At 39.5% G+C, this 19,727-nt stretch overlaps 1 protein-coding gene across 9 annotated transcripts in view; it reads right to left on the minus strand.

Annotated features, from left to right (window-relative positions):
• The window catches only part of FGGY (FGGY carbohydrate kinase domain containing), a 448,924-nt gene that overhangs the window by 398,376 nt on the left and 30,821 nt on the right, over positions 1–19,727 (minus strand). For all 9 annotated transcript variants that reach the window (XR_002725457.1, XM_023187457.1, XM_031934004.1 and 6 more), the window contains one exon: positions 462–573. Coding sequence is in view for 8 of the 9 variants with exons in the window: in XM_023187457.1 (XP_023043225.1) it covers positions 462–573 (112 nt within the window). In the remaining variant the exon portion in view is untranslated. The remainder of the gene's footprint in view (positions 1–461; positions 574–19,727) is intronic.

Raw genomic sequence — 19,727 nt, forward strand, 5'->3', positions numbered from 1 at the left:
ATCTGCTTCTAGCTTCTGTTTGTCACATGGCCCTGTCTACCATGTTCCATCTCCTTTCAAAGGACTTGGCTCATCCACTCAGATAAGCATGGAATAGGAACGTCGTATACAAAGAAACTGCAAGTAGTGGCACTCTCTTCCCAGAAAACATCAAAACCACCTGTGTGTTTCAAGGTTACTTACTACTAGCTAACAATCTCATGTCCTTCCTTTATCATGTTCCGCACTGTGGCTCTTGAGTTTTATAAAGCCAAGTCCCCCTAATCAGCCTCAATACCAACCCACTAATACCAACTGCTCTCCAAGCTCTTGGCTTCTGCGACATGATCTGTGTCACTTCACTCTACCTCTAAATTTCACTATCAGCAGCAAGAGATGCCTGCCCTCCTGTTCCACCTGGGCCCAATGGATTAATCAGGCAAGTCTCCCACCACTGGGAAAAGGAAGAGACGTGGTCTTACCTTCATGGTTGACCGGTAATGGGCGAAACTGCTTATCCAAAACAACCAGAGAACACGTGGCATCAAACCCAAGTCCTCGAATTTGGTTTAAATCAATCCCTTGTACAACTTTCTGTTTTAAAAACAAACAGAAACATAAATTACAATACCAGGGTCTTAAAAGATTGAAAACAGTTACAACTAGAAGGAAGGACAGAATAGAAAAAAATCTTTACAACATAAAACAGATAACAGTATCACTATAATACCAAAAGATCCTATAAATAAGAAAAAAAGAACCAAACTAATTGGAAATTAAGGCCAGGCATGGCAGCTCACACCTGTAATCCCAGCACTTCAGGAGGCCAAAGTGGGCAGATCACAAGGTCAGAGTTCGAGACCAGCCTGGCCAACATGGTGAAAACCTGTCTCTACTAAAAATACAAAAATTAGCAGGCATGGTGGCGTGTGCCTGTAATCCCAGCTACTTGGGAAGCTGAGGCAGAACTGCTTGAACCTGGGAGACAGAAGTTGCAGTGAGCCGAGATCACAACATTGTACTCCAGCCTGGGCACCAAGGCTAAAACTCCATCTCAAAAGAAATAAAATAAAATAAAAATTAGCCAGGTGCAGTGGTGCACGTCTGTCGTCCCAGCTACTCGGGAGGCTGAGGCAGGAGAATCACTTGAACCCAGGAGCCAGAGATTGCAGTAAGCCAAGATCGTGCCACTGCCCTCCGGCTTGGTGACAGAGCAACACTCTGTCTAGAAAAAAAAAGAATAAGAGATAGGAACCCAATAAAGGTATAGCATATGAGGTTTTGTCAATGTGGATTGATTGATTGACCTGGCTGGCTAAAACAGATTTCGTTCCAATAAAAAAATTTAAGAATAAAAAAATAAATAAATAAAAAATAAATAAAAATAAAAAATAAAAATAATTGGAAATTAAGCAAAGGAATAAAACGTCACTTCATAAAATAAAAAGAAATGGTCAAAGAGCATATGAGAAGATTCCCAACTCCAATTAGATAAGTACAAACAAAAAGATACCAAACTGTTTGCTTTTCATATTGGCAAAAATATGAAAGATTAATAGTATAGGCTGTTATCACTTATCTGAAATGCTTGTGATCAAAAGCATTTCAGATTTCAGAATTTTTCAGATTTTGGAATATTTATACATAACATAATGAGATATCTTGAGGATGAAATCCAAGTCTAAACATAAAATTCATTTATGTTTCATATATACCTTACACACATAGCCTGAAGGTAATTTTATACAATATGTTTAATAATTTTGTACATGAAACAAAATTTATGTACACTGAATCATCAGAAAACAAACACGATACTATCTCAGACATCCATGTGTGGCGTCACAATGCCACTCAAAAAGTTTTGAATTATGGTGCATTTTAGTTTCACAGTAGGGTTGCTTAACCTGTATATGGTAGTAGCAATATATACAGAAGTGGACCTTCTTGGAAATTATTCTAACAATGTAATTATTGAGAACAAAGTTTGGAGAATAATTTGACATTTATCAAAATTAAAAATGCACGTATCTTATTAGCAAAAGTAAGTAAAGTTATATATAGAAGGCTAGCTTCAGCACTGCTCAGACTATATTTAAAAAGTGAAAAAACTATTTTTTATTAAATAAATTATGGCATGTTTGTAAAATGAAATACTATACAGATTTTTTTTCAAAAGAGGTAGAGAGGCAACTTCTGGGTGTAGTGGTGTGAAGAAGTCAAAAAATCCTCTTAGCAAGCTAAAACTAATAAACTGGACAAAATCATCAAAAACCACCATTTGGAAAATCGGGTAACTCCCACCCCAATACTGCGCTGTAATACCGGCACACCGGAGATTGTATCCCACACCTGGCCGGGAGGGTCCCACGCCCACGGAGCCTCTCTCCTTGCTAACACAGCAGTCTGCGGCAATCTAACCGCAAGGCAGCAGCGAGGCTGGGGGAGGGGCGCCCGCCATCGCTGAGGCTTAAGTAGGTAACTAAAGCCGCTGGGAAGCTGGAACTGGGTGGAGGTCACAGCAGCTCAAGGAAACCTGCCTGTCTCTGTAGACTGCGCCTCTGGGGACAGGGCTCAGCTAAAGGAGTAGAAGCCTGTGAAACGCGAACGACTCTGTCTGACAGCTTTGAAGAGAGAAGGGGATCTCCCAACACGGAGGTTGAGATCTGAGAAGGGGCAGTCTGCCTGCTCAAGTGGGTCACTGACCCCTGAGTAGCCTAACTGGGAGACATCCCCCACTAGGGGCAGTCTGACACCCCACACCTCACAGGGTGGAGTACACCCCTGAGAGGAAGCTTCCAAAGCAAGAATCAGACAGGTGCACTCGCTGTTCAGCAATATTCTATCTTCTGCAACCTCTGCTGCTGATACCCAGGCAAACAGGGTCTGGAGTGGACCTCAAGCAATCTCCAACAGACCTATAGCTGAGGGTCCTGACAGTCAGAAGGAAACCTATCAAACAGGAAGGACACCTAAATCAAAACCCCATCAGTACGTCACCATCATCAAAGACCAGTGACAGATAAAACCACAAAGATGGGGAAAAAGCAGGGCAGAAAAGCTGGAAATTCAAAAAATAAGAGCGCATCTCCTCCTGCAAAGGAGCACAGCCCATCGCCAGCAACGGATCAAAGCTGGTCAGAGAATGATTTTGATGAGATGAGAGAAGAAGGCTTCAGTCCATCAAACCTCTCAGAGCTAAAGGAGGAATTACGTACCCAGCGCAAAGAAACTAAAAATCTTGAAAAAAAAGTGGAAGAATTGACAGCTAGACTAATTAATGCAGAGAAGGTCATAAACGAAATGACAGAGATGAAAACCATGACACGAGAAATACGTGACAAATGCACAAGCTTCAGTAACCGACTCGATCAACTGGAAGAAAGAGTATCAGCGATTGAGGATCAAATGAATGAAATGAAGCGAGAAGAGAAACCAAAAGAAAAAAGAAGAAAAAGAAATGAACAAAGCCTGCAAGAAGTATGGGATTATGTCAAAAGACCAAATCTACGTCTGATTGGGGTGCCTGAAAGTGAGGGGGAAAATGGAACCAAATTGGAAAACACTCTACAGGATATCATCCAGGAGAACTTCCCCAACCTAGCAGGGCAGGCCAACATTCAAATTCAGGAAATACAGAGAACGCCACAAAGATACTCCTCCAGAAGAGCAACTCCAAGACACATCATTGCCAGATTCACCAAAGTTGAAATGAAGGAAAAAATCTTAAGGGCAGCCAGAGAGAAAGGTCGGGTTACCCACAAAGGGAAGCCCATCAGACTGACAGCAGATCTCTCGGCAGAAACTCTACAAGCCAGAAGAGAGTGGGGGCCAATATTCAACGTTCTTAAAGAAAAGGATTTTAAACCCAGAATTTCATATCCAGCCAAACTAAGTTTCATCAGTGAAGGAGAAATAAAATTCTTTACAGATAAGCAAATGCTTAGAGATTTTGTCACCACCAGGCCTGCCTTACAAGAGACCCTGAAGGAAGCCCTAAACATGGAAAGGAACAACCGGTACCAGCCACTGCAAAAACATGCCAAAATGTAAAGACCATCGAGCCTAGGAAGAAACTGCATCAACTAATGAGCAAAATAACCAGTTAATATCATAATGGCAGGATCAAGATCACACATAACAATATTAACCTTAAATGTAAATGGACTAAATGCTCCAATGAAAAGACACAGACTGGCAAACTGGATAAAGAGTCAAGACCCATCAGTCTGCTGTCTTCAGGAGACCCATCTCACATGCAGAGACATACATAGGCTCAAAATAAAAGGATGGAGAAAGATCTACCAAGCAAATGGAGAACAAAAAAAAGCAGGGGTTGCAATCCTAGTCTCTGATAAAACAGACTTTAAACCATCAAAGATCAAAAGAGACAAAGAAGGCCATTACATAATGGTAAAGGGATCAATCCAACAGGAAGAGCTAACTATCCTAAATATATATGCACCTAATACAGGAGCACCCAGATTCATAAAGCAAGTCCTTAGAGACTTACAAAGAGACTTAGACTCCCATACAATAATAATGGGAGACTTCAACACTCCACTGTCAACATTAGACAGATCAACGAGACAGAAAGTTAACAAGGATATCCAGGAATTGAACTCATCTCTGCACCAAGCGGACCTAATAGACATCTATAGAACTCTCCACCCCAAGTCAACAGAATATACATTCTTCTCAGCACCACATCACACTTATTCCAAAATTGACCACATAATTGGAAGTAAAGCACTCCTCAGCAAATGTAAAAGAACAGAAATTATAACAAACTGTCTCTCTGACCACAGTGCAATCAAACTAGAACTCAGGACTAAGAAATTCAATCAAAACCGCTCAACTACATGGAAACTGAACAACCTGCTCCTGAATGACTACTGGGTACATAACGAAATGAAAGCAGAAATAAAGATGTTCTTTGAATCCAATGAGAACAAAGATACAACATACCAGAATCTCTGGGACACATTTAAAGCAGTATGTAGAGGGAAATTTATAGCACTAAGTGCCCACAAGAGAAAGCAGGAAAGATCTAAAATTGACACTCTAACATCACAATTAAAAGAACTAGAGAGGCAAGAGCAAACACATTCAAAAGCTAGCAGAAAGCAAGAAATAACTAAGATCAGAGCAGAACTGAAGGAGATAGAGACACAAAAAACCCTCCAAAAAATCAATGAATCCAGGAGTTGGTTTTTTGAAAAGATCAACAAAATTGACAGACCGCTAGCAAGATTAATAAAGAAGAAAAGAGAGAGGAATCAAATAGACGCAATAAAAAATGATAAAGGGGATATCACCACCGACCCCACAGAAATACAAACTACCATCAGAGAATACTATAAACACCTCTACGCAAATCAACTAGAAAATCTAGAAGAAATGGATAATTTCCTGGACACGTACACTCTTCCAAGACTAAACCAGGAAGAAGTTGAATCCCTGAATAGACCAATAGCAGCCTCTGAAATTGAGGCAACAATTAATAGCCTGCCCACCAAAAAAAGCCCAGGACCAGATGGATTCACAGCTGAATTCTACCAGAGGTACAAGGAGGAGCTGGTACCATTCCTTCTGAAACTATTCCAATCAATAGAAAAAGAGGGAATCCTCCCTAACTCATTTTATGAGGCCAGCATCATCCTGATACCAAAGCCTGGCAGAGACACAACAAAAAAAGAGAATTTTAGACCAATCTCCCTGATGAACATCGATGCAAAAATCCTCAATAAAATACTGGCAAACCGGATTCAGCAGCACATCAAAAAGCTTATCCACCATGATCAAGTGGGCTTCATCCCTGGGATGCAAGGCTGGTTCAACATTCGCAAATCAATCAACGTAATCCAGCATATCAACAGAACCAAAGACAAGAACCACATGATTATCTCAATAGATGCAGAAAAGGCTTTTGACAAAATTCAACAGCCCTTCATGCTAAAAACGCTCAACAAATTCGGTATTGATGGAACGTACCTCAAAATAATAAGAGCTATTTATGACAAACCCACAGCCAATATCATACTGAATGGGCAAAAACTGGAAAAGTTCCCTTTGAAAACTGGCACAAGACAGGGATGCCCTCTCTCACCACTCCTATTCAACATAGTGTTGGAAGTTCTGGCTAGGGCAATCAGGCAAGAGAAAGAAATCAAGGGTATTCAGTTAGGAAAAGAGGAAGTCAAATTGTCCCTGTTTGCAGATGACATGATTGTGTATTTAGAAAACCCCATCGTATCAGCCCAAAATCTTCTTAAGCTGATAAGCAACTTCAGCAAAGTCTCAGGATACAAAATTAATGTGCAAAAATCACAAGCATTCTTATACACCAGTAACAGACAAGCAGAGAGCCAAATCAGGAATGAACTTCCATTCACAATTGCTTCAAAGAGAATAAAATACCTAGGAATCCAACTTACAAGGGATGTAAAGGACCTCTTCCAGGAGAACTACAAACCACTGCTCAGTGAAATCAAAGAGGACACAAACAAATGGAAGAACATACCATGCTCATGGATAGGCAGAATCAATATTGTGAAAATGGCCATACTGCCCAAGGTAATTTATAGATTCAATGCCATCCCCATCAAGCTACCAATGAGTTTCTTCACCGAATTGGAAAAAACTGCTTTAAAGTTCATATGGAACCAAAAAAGAGCCCGTATTGCCAAGACAATCCTAAGTCAAAAGGACAAAGCCGGAGGCGTCACGCTACCTGACTTCAAACTATACTACAAGGCTACAGTAACCAAAACAGCATGGTACTGGTACCAAAACAGAGATATAGACCAATGGAACAGAACGGAGCCTTCAGAAATAATGCCACACATCTACAACCATCTGATATTTGACAAACCTGAGAAAAACAAGAAATGGGGAAAGGATTCCCTATTTAATAAATGGTGCTGGGAAAATTGGCTAGCCATAAGTAGAAAGCTGAAACTGGATCCTTTCCTTACTCCTTATACGAAGATTAATTCAAGATGGATTAGAGACTTAAATGTTAGACCTAATACCATCAAAACCCTAGAAGAAAATCTAGGTAGTACCATTCAGGACATAGGCATGGGCAAGGACTTCATGTCAAAAACACCGAAAGCAACGGCAGCAAAAGCCAAAATTGACAAATGGGATCTCATTAAACTAAAGAGCTTCTGCACAGCAAAAGAAACTACCACCAGAGTGAACAGGCAACCTACAGAATGGGAGAAAATTTTTGCAATCTACTCATCTGACAAAGGGCTCATTTCCAGAATCTACAAAGAACTCAAACAAATATACAAGAAAAAAACAACCAACCCCATCCAAAAGTGGGGAAAGGATATGAACAGACATTTCTCAAAAGAAGACATTCATACAGCCAACAGACACATGAAAAAATGCTCAGCATCACTGGCCATCAGAGAAATGCAAATCAAAACCACAATGAGATACCATCTCACACCAGTTAGAATGGCAATCATTAAAAAATCAGGAAACAATAGGTGTTGGAGAGGATGTGGAGAAATAGGAACACTTTTACACTGTTGGTGGGATTGTAAACTAGTTCAACCATTATGGAAAACAATATGGCGATTCCTCAAGGACCTAGAACTAGATGTACCATATGACCCAGCCATCCCACTACTGGGTATATACCCAAAGGATTATAAATTATGCTACTACAAAGACACATGCACACGTATGTTTATTGCGGCACTATTCACAATAGCAAAGACTTGGAATCAACCCAAATGTCCATCAGTGACAGACTGGATTAAGAAAATGTGGCACATATACACCATGGAATACTATGCAGCCATAAAAAAGGATGAGTTTGCGTCCTTTGTAGAGACATGGATGCAGCTGGAAACCATCATTCTTAGCAAATTATCACAAGAAGAGAAAACCAAACACCGCATGTTCTCACTCATAGGTGGGAACTGAACAATGAGCTCACTTGGACTCGGGAAGGGGAACATCACACACTGGGGCCTATCATGGGGAGGGGGGAGGGGGGAGGGATTGCATTGGGGAGTTATACCTGATATAAATGATGAATTGATGGGTGCTGACGAGTTGATGGGTGCAGCACACCAACATGGCACATGTATACATATGTAACCTGCACGTTATGCACATGTACCCTAGAACTTAAAGTAAAAATAAAAAAAAAAAAAAAAAAAAAAAAAAACCACCATTTGGGGATTATGGATATTGGCCAAAGCCATGTGAAAAATTGAGAAGCTTTCTTTTTAAAAAAAAAAAAAAAAAAAATCAAATTTGTGCTTAAAACATTCCCACAAAAAATCAAACTACTACAGGTTCAAATGCTTCACTGGGGAATTCTATCAAACATTTAAGGAAGAGATGATACCAATCCTACACAAACTTGTCTAAAATACAGTGAAGAAGGGAAAACTTTCCAACAAATATTACATAGCCAGTATTACCCTGATACCAAAGTCAAGCAAATATATAAGTAAAGGACACTACAGACTAATATTTATCATGAACACAGTAAAAATCCTTAACAAAATATTAACAAACCAAATCTTGCAGCATGTAAAACTTGCCTTTATATACCATGACTATGTGGAGTCATCCCAGGAATGCAAGAGTAGTTTAATATCAGTTAATGAATTAATGGAATATGCACATTAACAGAACAAAGTACACACACCAAATGATCATCTCAACAGATGCAGAAAAAAGAACCCCCACGCTCCAAACATAACACTCCATAAACCAGACATAGAAGAGAACTTACACAACCTGATAAGGAGTGTCTACAAAACCCACAGTTAACATCGTACTTAATGGTAACATGAATGCTTTTCCCCATCAGAAATGAAGCAAGGATATTCACTTTCACCACTTCTGTTCAACCTTATATTTGAGCTTCTAGTCATTGCAATAAAGCAAGAAAAGTAAATTAAAAGCATACAGATTAGAAAAGAAGTTAAAGTGTCTTTCTTTGCAGATGATGTGATCTCATATGCAGAAAATCCTAAAGAATCTACAAACTAGATAAAAAAATTACTAGAACTAATAAGCAATTGTAGTAAGATAATAGCATGCAAGACTAACATATAAATATCAACTGGATTTCTACTTAACAGCAACTAAGAGATCAAAAATAAAATTCAGAAAATAATCCCATTCACAATAGCATCAAAAAGTGAAATACTCAGTGTGATGCTCAATATTAGATATCAACTGGACTGGATTGAGGGATACCTAGTTGGCTAGTGAAGCACTGTTTCTGGGTTTGTCAGTGAGGGTGTTTCCAGAGGAGATTGACATGTGGAGTCAGTGGACGAGGAGAGGAAGAGCCACCCTTGATGTGAGTGGCCACCACCTAATCAGTAATGGGTGTGATTAGAACAAAGCAGGTGGAACAAGGGGGATACTCACATTGCTTAACTTCCTCCCTCTCTCCCTTTTGCAGTGAGGCACCTTTTCTCCTCCTGCCCTTAGACATCAGACTCCAGGTTCATCTTCCTTTGGACTCTAGGTCTTGCACTAGCAGCCTGCCTGGGGCTCTCAGGCCTTCACCCTCAGACTCACTCAGGACTGCACTGTTGGCTTCCCTGGTTTCATGGCTTTTGGACTTGAACTGAATCACACTATTGGCATTCCCTAGCTTACAGATGACCTATTGTGGAACTTCATATTTTTAATCATGTGAGCCAATTCTCCCTAATAAACTTTCTTTCATATATATATGAATATATACATATATGTACATATACATATATATTTCCTACTGGCCTTGTCCCTCTGGAGAAATCTGACAAATACATTCAGGAATTAACATATCAAAAGAAGTTCAAGACCTATACTCTGACAACTACCAAATATTGTTATAAAAAGCTAAAAATTGGTGAAATACGTCACACTCATATAATAGAAAATTCAACACTGTTAAGATGGTAATCTCTTCAAATTAGCCTGCAAATTCTATACAACTCCTATTAAAATCCTAGCAGGTTTTCAAACACTGCATGTTCTCACTCATAAGTAGGAGCTGAACAATGAAAATACATGGACACAGGGAGGGGAACATCACACACTGGGGCCTATCAAGGGTGCGGGGCAAAAGGAGGGAGAGCACTGGACAAATACCTAATGCACGTGGGGCTTAAAACCCAGATGTTGAGTTGATGGGTGCAACAAACCACCATGGCACATGTATACCTATGTAACAAACCTGCACGTTCTGCACATGCATCCCAAAACTTAAAGCGAAAAAAAAAAAAATAGCAGGTTTTATTTACTTATTTATCTACTTATTTGTAGAAACTGACAAGCTATTCCTAATATGCATATAGAAACGCAAAGGACATAGAAAAGCCTATGCATTTTTGAAAAGAACCAACTTGGAAAACATATACTACCTGACTTCAAAACTTACTATAAAACTACCATTCCTAAGTTAATGTGGTATTGGTATAAGGATAAATTTATAAATCAGTAGAACAGAGATGTAAGAAGTAAAGCCATTTATGGCAATTGGCTTTGGTCAGTGTGCCAATACAATTTAATGGGGGAAAGGACAGACTATTTGACAGTGATGCTAGAACTATATGCATATATGCAAAAAAAGAACTTAGACTCTTACCTTACACCATACACAAAACTTAACTCAAAATGTATCACATCCATAAATGTAAGAACTAAAATTATAAAATGTGTAGAAGAAAACAGGAGGACATTGTTGCAACCTTGGGTTAGATGAAGATTTTATAAAAAGCAAGATCCACGAAAGAAAAAATTTTGACTTCATCAAAATTTAAAAATCTTTTCCTTCAAAAGAAACAATTAGAAAATGAAAAGACAAGCTACAGACTGGAAGAAAATACCTGCAAACAATACATCTGATAATATACTTGCATATAAAATATATTTTAAAACTCAAATAATAAGAGGAAAAACAATCCAATGATAACATTGGCAAAAGATTTGGACACTTCACTAAAGAAAATATACAAATGGCCAATATACATATGAAAAAGTGCTCAAATCATTAGTCACTAAGGAAATGCAAATTAAAACCACAATAAGACACCACTACATACTTAGAGAATAACTATAATCACAAAGACTGACAATACCAAGTGTTAGAGAATTGTAGAGAAAGTGGTACCCTTATACAATGCTGATGGAAATGTAAAATACAGCCACATCTTACCACACAACCTGGTAACTTCAGTCCTAGGAATCTACCCAAGAAAAATAAAAACATGTATCAACACAAAGAATTGTATGTGAATATTCATAGCAGCATTATTTATAATATTCCCAAGCTGAAAACCAACCAAATATCCATCATAGTTTAACCAACTGTTAAATAAAGTATTGTATATCCATATAGCAGAATACTACTCAGCAAGAAAAAGGAACTACTGATATATGTAACAATATGGAGGAATCTTAAAAACATGCTAAGTGAAAAGAGCTGGATACAAAAGAAAGCATGCTGTATGATTCTATTTATATAACATTTCTAAAAAGTATACCTGTAAAAACAGAAAGCACATCTGACTGGGGATTGGGGTTGACTGCAAACAGGTGTAAGGAAACTTTTGGAGTAATAAGTGCTCTAAAACTGGAGTAGGTGATGATTGCACCACTGTGTAAATTTACAAAATAACAGCAGCATACATTTACAATGGCTGGATTTTATGATATATAAATCATACATCAAGCTGCTAAATACTTGTAATAAATGAGTTGAGCTATAAAAGATAAAATGGAAAGATATCCATGATGTTAATAAGGTTTTTTAAAAAAGAATATGCAACAAATTGTTAATAGTGGTTGCCCCTGAGGATGGAACTGCAGTAGGAGGATACAGATTTTACACTTGCTTGCGTAATTTTTAAAGTTGTAGAGTAATAGATTTATCAATTAATTCTGTTTTTTTATTTTTGTTTCTATGGTCTCCTTTATATAAAAAGCATGAGCAACCAGTTTCTATTAACTTAAAACATGACTACAACCTTTTAAAACCTATAAAAGTCAACTCGAAAATGTCCATCCTCATTTAGTGAAATTCACCTTAAAATATACAATTATTCAAACACCAAAAGCAATGGCAACAAAAGCCAAAATTGACAAATGGGATCTAATTAAACTAAAGAGCTTCTGTACAGCAAAAGAAACTACCAGCAGAGTGAACAGGCAACCTACAGAATGGGAGAAAATTTTGCAAAATTTTGTCACTCATCTGACAAAGGGCTAATATCCAGAACCTACAAAGAACTCAAACAAATTTACAAGAAAAAAACAAAACCACCCCATCAAAAAGTGGGCAAAGGATACGAATAGACACTTCTCAAAAGAAGACATTTATACGGCCAACAGACACATGAAAAAATGCTCATCTTCACTCACCATCAGAGAAATACAAATCAAAACCACACTGAGATACCATCTCACACCAGTTAGAATGGCAATCATTAAAAAGTCAGGAAACAACAGGTGCTGGAGAGGATGTGGAGAAACAGGAACACTTTTACACTGTTGGTGGGACTGTAAACTAGTTCAACCATTGTGGAAAATAGTGGGGCAATTCCTCAAGGATCTAGAACTAGAAATACCATTTGACCCAGCCATCCCATTACTGGGTATATACCCAAAGGATTATAAATCATGCTGCTATAAAGACACAAGCACACGTATGTTTATTGCGGCACAACTCACAATAGCAAAGACTTGTAATCAACCCAAATGTCCATCAGTGACAGACTGAATTAAGAAAATGTGGCAGTCTGCCCCCAAAGCCACTGATTTTTAATTACTATCCAGTGATTTCCAAGCCAAGTTGTAAGGACATTCCAGGCAGAAATAGCCATACCTGTAAATGCTATAGAAACGTGAACCAGCAAGGCAAGAGAGGAGTTGCAATGGCTGGAATTATGGAACTTGCCTTCAGCCACGTAGCCAGGGTGGCAGAGCTAGGATTTGAATTCAAGTCTTTGTGACTCATTGTCATGAGGCCATCCTGCCTGTCAGGAAATGGGTTTGGTCCTCACAATGTAAGTCTGCATTGATCAGTGTGGTGAAGGCATCCGGGTATTCACATGGTACTGTGGGTCAAGGTACTGCCAGCAGTCACAGATGGGTCAGCAGCAAATGTTCTCCTCTAGAGCACATGTCCTTTCCACAGGATGAGTCTCTTGGGCAACGAGAAATTCTCTGATGACAGAGGTGAGCAGTACAGTATAATGGAAAGAAAACAGACTCTGAGTGTGAATTCTGGCTCTGCACTCTACTGGCTGTGTGACAAGTACAAGTTCCTTAACCTCTCTGTGCCTGCTGTGAGTCACCCTTTCCCTCCCCAATCATCCACTTGTTTTTTTTTTTGTTTGTTTGTTTGTTTGTTTTTGAGATGGAGTCTCGTTCTGTTGCCTAGGCTGGAGTGCAGTGGCATGGTCTCGGCTCACTGCAACCTTTGCCTCCCGGGTTCAAACAGTTCTCCTGCCTTAGCCTCTCAAGTATTTGGGACAACTACCCAGATGCCTTCACCACACTGATCAATGCAGACTTACATTGTGAGGACCAAACCCATTTCCTGACAGGCAGGATGGCCTCATGACAATGAGTCACAAAGACTTGAATTCAAATCCTAGCTCTGCCACCCTGGCTACGTGGCTGAAGGCAAGTTCCATAATTCCAGCCATTGCAACTCCTCTCTTGCCTTGCTGGTTCACGTTTCTATAGCATTTACAGGTATGGCTATTTCTGCCTGGAATGTCCTTACAACTTGGCTTGGAAATCACTGGATAGTAATTAAAAATCAGTGGCTTTGGGGGCAGACCGTCTGAGTCTGAAATCTGGTTCTACCATTTCCTAGTTATATAATTTCGTAAAGTCAGATAAGCAGTTTCCTTGGTAGTACAAAAACTATTACCTAAACCTGCATCTCCCAATGATATAAGAATTCAGCAAAATAAAGTGTGATGAGCCCAACATCTGGGATCAGTGCACAATAAGTAGCAGTTTATATTAGAGCAAATTATTTGCTTCAAATCTTTCCACATGGGACACCAATCAATCAATCACCCAGCCCTAACTTCTACTTGCTATGTGGCCCAATCGGCTTCTGTGCCCAGAAAGTGCATGTCCAGCTTGGGTAAGCCCAGCTCACACAGGTCTGCAGATAGTCAAAAGAGGACTTGGGTGAGAAAATATAGATGACTCAAACTCCATACCACAAGGCAGTTTGGGAGTCGAAACAAACACAGGATGTGGTGTCCAAAGAACTTCCTTCTGGTGCCAACTCCACCACTTCTGAGTCAGGTAATCCTGCACGAACCCCATCAACTTTCTGAGCCTCAGTTTCCTGAGTGAGAGATACCTCCCAAGTAAGAATCAAAGGCTTTGAATGGGATCAATGGAGTTGGAAATTACTTTGCAACGAGTAAACCTTTATAGAAAATAGGATAGGAAATGCACTCAATGCCTTATTGTGTTCATGGAATGTTTTTATGTACAAAGCACAGCATGCTTGCTCTCTGTGTCATGTAAGCACATATAAAAATGACAAGCAGAAAGAACAGGAATAGAAAAAATTGGATAGACTCAAATCTTTCTAAGAATCATGGTGGGAGTAACCTCCTAGTAGGAGCAGGGAAAATATTTTCTTCAATCTATGTTGTGAATCCCCTCTACAGACCTACAGAGTGCTCAATATTACAATCATGGCCTTCAGTCACAAAGACTCAGTGTCTCTATCTTTCAAACAGAGACCTCTCAAAAGAAACTGGAAGAGTAATTGTGGCATGCATTTAAACCTGATCTGGCTAGGTAGCCACTATTATTTCCCCAGCCTTACAAGGAAATGCCTCATGATCATGCTCATCCACAGCTGAGGAACACCGCCATTCCCAACCCCTCATCCCACACCATCTAAATCATCCCAGAAAGATGACTGTCAGAGTCACACTACCCAGAAGGCCCCTGGGGCTTGACCTGGTGACCTAAGAATTCTTTTTTATATTCTTATTAATGGAAGAAGAAAGCAGCCTAGTAAGCTCGTTCTATCAGCTTGGTATCAAGAGAATTTCCCTAGGTAGAGAGAAAGCACATTGCTCTTCTAAAGAATTTCCAGAGAAAGAGATTCCTGCAACCTCATTTGGTAACCTGTTCCATGTCTAACAACTGTCAACTCGTAGCTATGGGGCAGCAAACAAATATTTGGGGAAGGGATTGTGTATCACTTTGTTCTTATTATGGGAACTGGTTCTGGGAACTGGTTCAATCCTGCACGTGTTTTAAATCAGCAGGATCAGCCATATTGGGTGGGGAGACGGTGTTTCTTAGAAATCCTCCAAACTGAGAACTGGAGGGTCAGATGCATACCTGGTTTTATCTTTAGCTCTATTTAGAGCAAGGGTCAAAGCCTGGGGCATCATGGACAGAATTCAGCTTGCAGTAGGGTTCTGAGTGGCTGGTACTGTATTCTTTTATATCTTGATTTGAATGCCTTTGTCAGCTTTGCAGGCGTACGAGGAGTTACACAATCACCAGTTCCCTCAAGCTTCATCACTACCTGTGGCCTACACAATTCACTCACTCACTTAGCCATAAGTCCTTAGCGAAAATAATCAAGCTCCTTCTAGGGTCAGGCTGTGCAGGATTTTCTCTTCTAGGTATTGGAAAAACAATGGAGAGAAAAACTTTTTTCTTTTTTAATCCTTGCTCTTTCGGAGATTATACTTTAGTAGGGATAGACAATACCCAATAAATCAACTAAATTACATAGTGTAGATATAGTATACTAGAAAGTGATTACTCAGGGGGATTAGGAATGCAAGGAGAGGAGGTGGTTCCTATGCAAGTGAGATTTGACGATACACCTGAAGGACATGAGGAGTGGACCTCATGGAAATCTGGGGGAAGAGTGTTCCAGGCAGGGGAACAATGAGCGCAGAGGTCCTGGGAGGGGGAACAGAGAGAAGACAAATACAGCTTGTGTTGGGGCGTGCATTACCTGGAAGGCCCTTAAAGGCAGTCAATTTTGTAAAAGCTACTCTAGTGACCAGTGAAGTAAATAAACTCAGTCGTAATCCTTTACCTACATAGCATCCTAGCTTAAATATGGTATTGTCATTTGATGATAAGATGAGGAAATTAAGGCCACTCTAATTTATGTCAGTGACCCCAACATGCTGCCAAGAACTGAAACTCAAATAGCCTCTACCTCCTTCCTCTCCATTGTTACCAAGTCCAGTTAGGCCTGCCTTCCTAAAGCCTCTCAGTCTCAGCCCTCCTATTTATTCCTCTGCCAACAGTCTAATCCAGCCATTTATTATTAAAAATATTATTAAGCACCTATATGTGCCAGACACAGAGAACATATCCTGAGCAAGAGAGACATGGTCCCAGTCTTCCCAGTTTATAGTTTAAAAAAAAAAAAAAAAAAATCTCAGCCTCTGAAATTCATCAGGATATCTGCCTCTTGACTAAATCCTTAAATTTAGTTTCTTCTCTGCCAGCCATTCTGAATCTGTGGCAAGACCAGTCAATCTCAAACTCAGGATGATTCTATAGGAGCTCCCCATTGGCTTGAGCCAGCTGTCCCACCTACCCCTTTATCGTCAATTCTAGCCTCCTTTTCCTTCTTCCTATTAGAAACCACCTATTCCAGCCAGGATTGATCCTTGACGTTCCCATCTCAGAGCTTCTTACCATTCTATTCCTCCAGTTCCGATTGTCTTCCCTTAAGAGTTCACGAGTCACTTTTGCCCTACATCCTTTCTCAAGTTTTCTCCAGTGGGCAGAAGTAGGGAGGTCTCAATTTCCTTTTTTTTTTTTTTTTGAGATGGAGTCTTGCTCTGTCGCCCAGGCTGGAGTGCAGTGCTACAATCTTGGCGCATTGCAACCTCCGCCTCCCGGGTTCAAGTGATTCTCCTGCCTCAGCCTCCTCAGTAAGTGGGATTACAGGTACGTACCACCACGCCCAGATAATTTTTGTATTTTTAGTAGAAACGAGGTTTTGCCATGTTGACCAGGCTGGTCTCAAACTCCTGACCTCGTGATCTGCCCACCTGGGCCTCCCAAAGTGCTCTCAATTTCTTTTGACCCTTCATGTTTTTTACACTCCCTGGGTCTAATATAAACCAGGCTCTGGGTAAGCAAAACATAGCTCCTGCCCTTCTGAAACATAAAAGCTAGTAGGTAAGACATATATTAATCCAAAAAGTGAAATATTTTATTATTTTGTTTCATTTTATGTTATTTTATTCTTGATTTATAGAATGATTTTATTATTTGATAACAAAAAATGAATGATTCATGAACCACATGGAGTTCTATGAAAGAGAAGTACAAGGCACTGTGAAAACATTTAATAAGTGAAATAAGACTTAGTTGCAGGTGGTATTGGTAGAGAAAATGCTCGCTCCTTGAAGAACTTTTGAATTAAGATTTGAGGCAGCGCTGTCCAACAGAACTTTCTACAATAATGAAAATGTGCTATATCTCTGCTGTTCAGTATAATTGCCACCATGTGGCTATTGCACACTTGCAATCTGGCTGGAGCAAAAGAGGAAGTGAATGTTTAATTATATTTAATTGTAATTACTGTAAATTTAAATAGCATTGCGGGTTCCGCAACTATTGTATTGGATAGCCTAGGTCTAAGGATGAACAGGAGTTAGATATGCTGGTAGAAGGTAGGAAGGGCGTGCAGCCAGAAGAAACAATCTGGCTAACAAATCTGAGGATAGAGGGAGCATTGCATGTTTGAGGACATGACAGAAGGAAAGTGTGGCTGGAATGCAGACAGCCAGGAGAAGCATCATGAGATGAGCCAGGAATGCAAGTCGAGACAGACCATGTAGGGCCCTGAAGGCCATGTTAAGGATTCTGCGTTCTACCCAAATACAGGCATACCTCATTTTATCATGCTTCATTTTATTGCACTTTGCAAATATTACATTTTTTACAAATTGAATGTCTGTGGCAACCCTGCAGCAGGCAAGTCTATTGCTGCCATTTTTCCAACAGCATGTACTCACTTCATTAGCATTTTTAGCAATAAAGTATTTTCTAATTAAGGTTTTTTTTTTAGATATAGTGCTATTGCACACTTAATAGACTACAATACAGCATAAACAAAACATTTATGTATGCTGGGGAACCAAAAAACTCATGTGACTTGCTTTACTGAGATATTTGCTTTGTGGAACTAAAAACCGCAGTTTGAGGTATGCCTCAGGCATATTTAGTATCCTTGTGCTTTGCTTTACCGCATTTTGCAGATTGCGTTTTTTACAAATTGAAGGTGTGTAGCAACTCTGCAAGAAGCAAGTCTATCATTGTCATTTTTCCAATAACATCTTGTGTCTGTGTCACATTCTGGTAATTCTTCACAACATTTCAAACTTTCATTAATATTATATCTGCTATGGCAATCTTTGATGTTACTATTGCAATTGTTTTGGGGCACCACAAACTGCACCCATATAAGACGGGCAAACTTAATAGATAAATGTGGTGTGTGTTCTGACTGCTCCACAGACTAGCTATTCCTCATCTCTCTCCCTCTCCTTAGGGCTCCCTACTCCGTGAGACACAACTTTGAAATTAGGCCAATTAATAACCCTACAATGGTCTCTAAATGTTCAAGTGAAAGAAAGAGTCATAGTCTCTCACTTTAAATGTAAAGTTAGAAATGATTAAGCTTAGTCAAGAAGGCATGGAGAAAGTCAAGACTGGCAAAAAGATAGGCCGCTTGCACCAAATAGTCAAGCTGTGAATGCAACAGAAAGTTCGTAAAGAAAACTAAAAGCTCTACTCCAGTGAACACCTGAATAAGAAAGTGAAACAGTCTTATTGCTGATATGGAGAAAATTTGGTGGAGATAGAAGATCAAACTAGCCACAACATTCTTTAAGTCAAAGCCTAATCCAGAGTACGTCCTAACTCTTCAGTTCTACAAAGGCTGAGAGAGGTGAGGAAGCTACAGAAGGAAAAGTTTGGAGCTAGCAGAAGCTGGTTCATGAGGTTTAAGGGAAAAAGCCATTTCCATAACATAAAAGCACAAGGTGAAGCAGCAAGTGCTGATGTAGAAACTCCAGCAAGTTATACAGATGATTTGGGTAAGACAATCAATGAAGGTGTCTACACTAAACAACACATTTTTAAAGTAGGCAAAACAGCCTTATATTGAAAGAAGATACCATCTAGGACTTTCACAGCTAGAGACAAAAAGTCAATGCCTGGCTTCAAAGCTTCAAAGGACAAGCTGACTCTCTTATTAAGGGCAAATGCAGCTGGAGACTTAAGTTAAAGCCAATGCTCATTTACTATTCCAAAAATCCTAGGGCCCTTAAGAATGATGCAAAATCTACTCTGCCTGTGCTCTAGAAATGGAACAACAATGCCTGGATGACAGCACATCTATTTACAGCATGATTTACTGAATATTTTAACCCTGCTGTTGACACTGCTCAAAGAAGAGATTCCTTTCAAAGTGTTACTGCGCATTGACAATGCACCTAGTCACAAAGAGCTCTGATGAAGATGTACAAGGAGATGAATGTTGTTCTCATACCTGCTAACACAACATCCTTTCTGCAGCCCATGGATCAAGGAGAAATTTCAGCTTTCAAGTATTATTATTTAAGAATTACATTTTGTAAGGCTATAGCTGCCATAGATAGGGATTCCTCTAATGGATCTAGACAAAGTAAATTGAAAACATTCTGGAAAGGATTTACCACTCTAGATGCCATTAA

Source organism: Piliocolobus tephrosceles, chromosome 1 (assembly GCF_002776525.5).
Source record: "Piliocolobus tephrosceles isolate RC106 chromosome 1, ASM277652v3, whole genome shotgun sequence".
In the NCBI taxonomy this organism is placed as follows: domain Eukaryota; kingdom Metazoa; phylum Chordata; class Mammalia; order Primates; family Cercopithecidae; genus Piliocolobus; species Piliocolobus tephrosceles.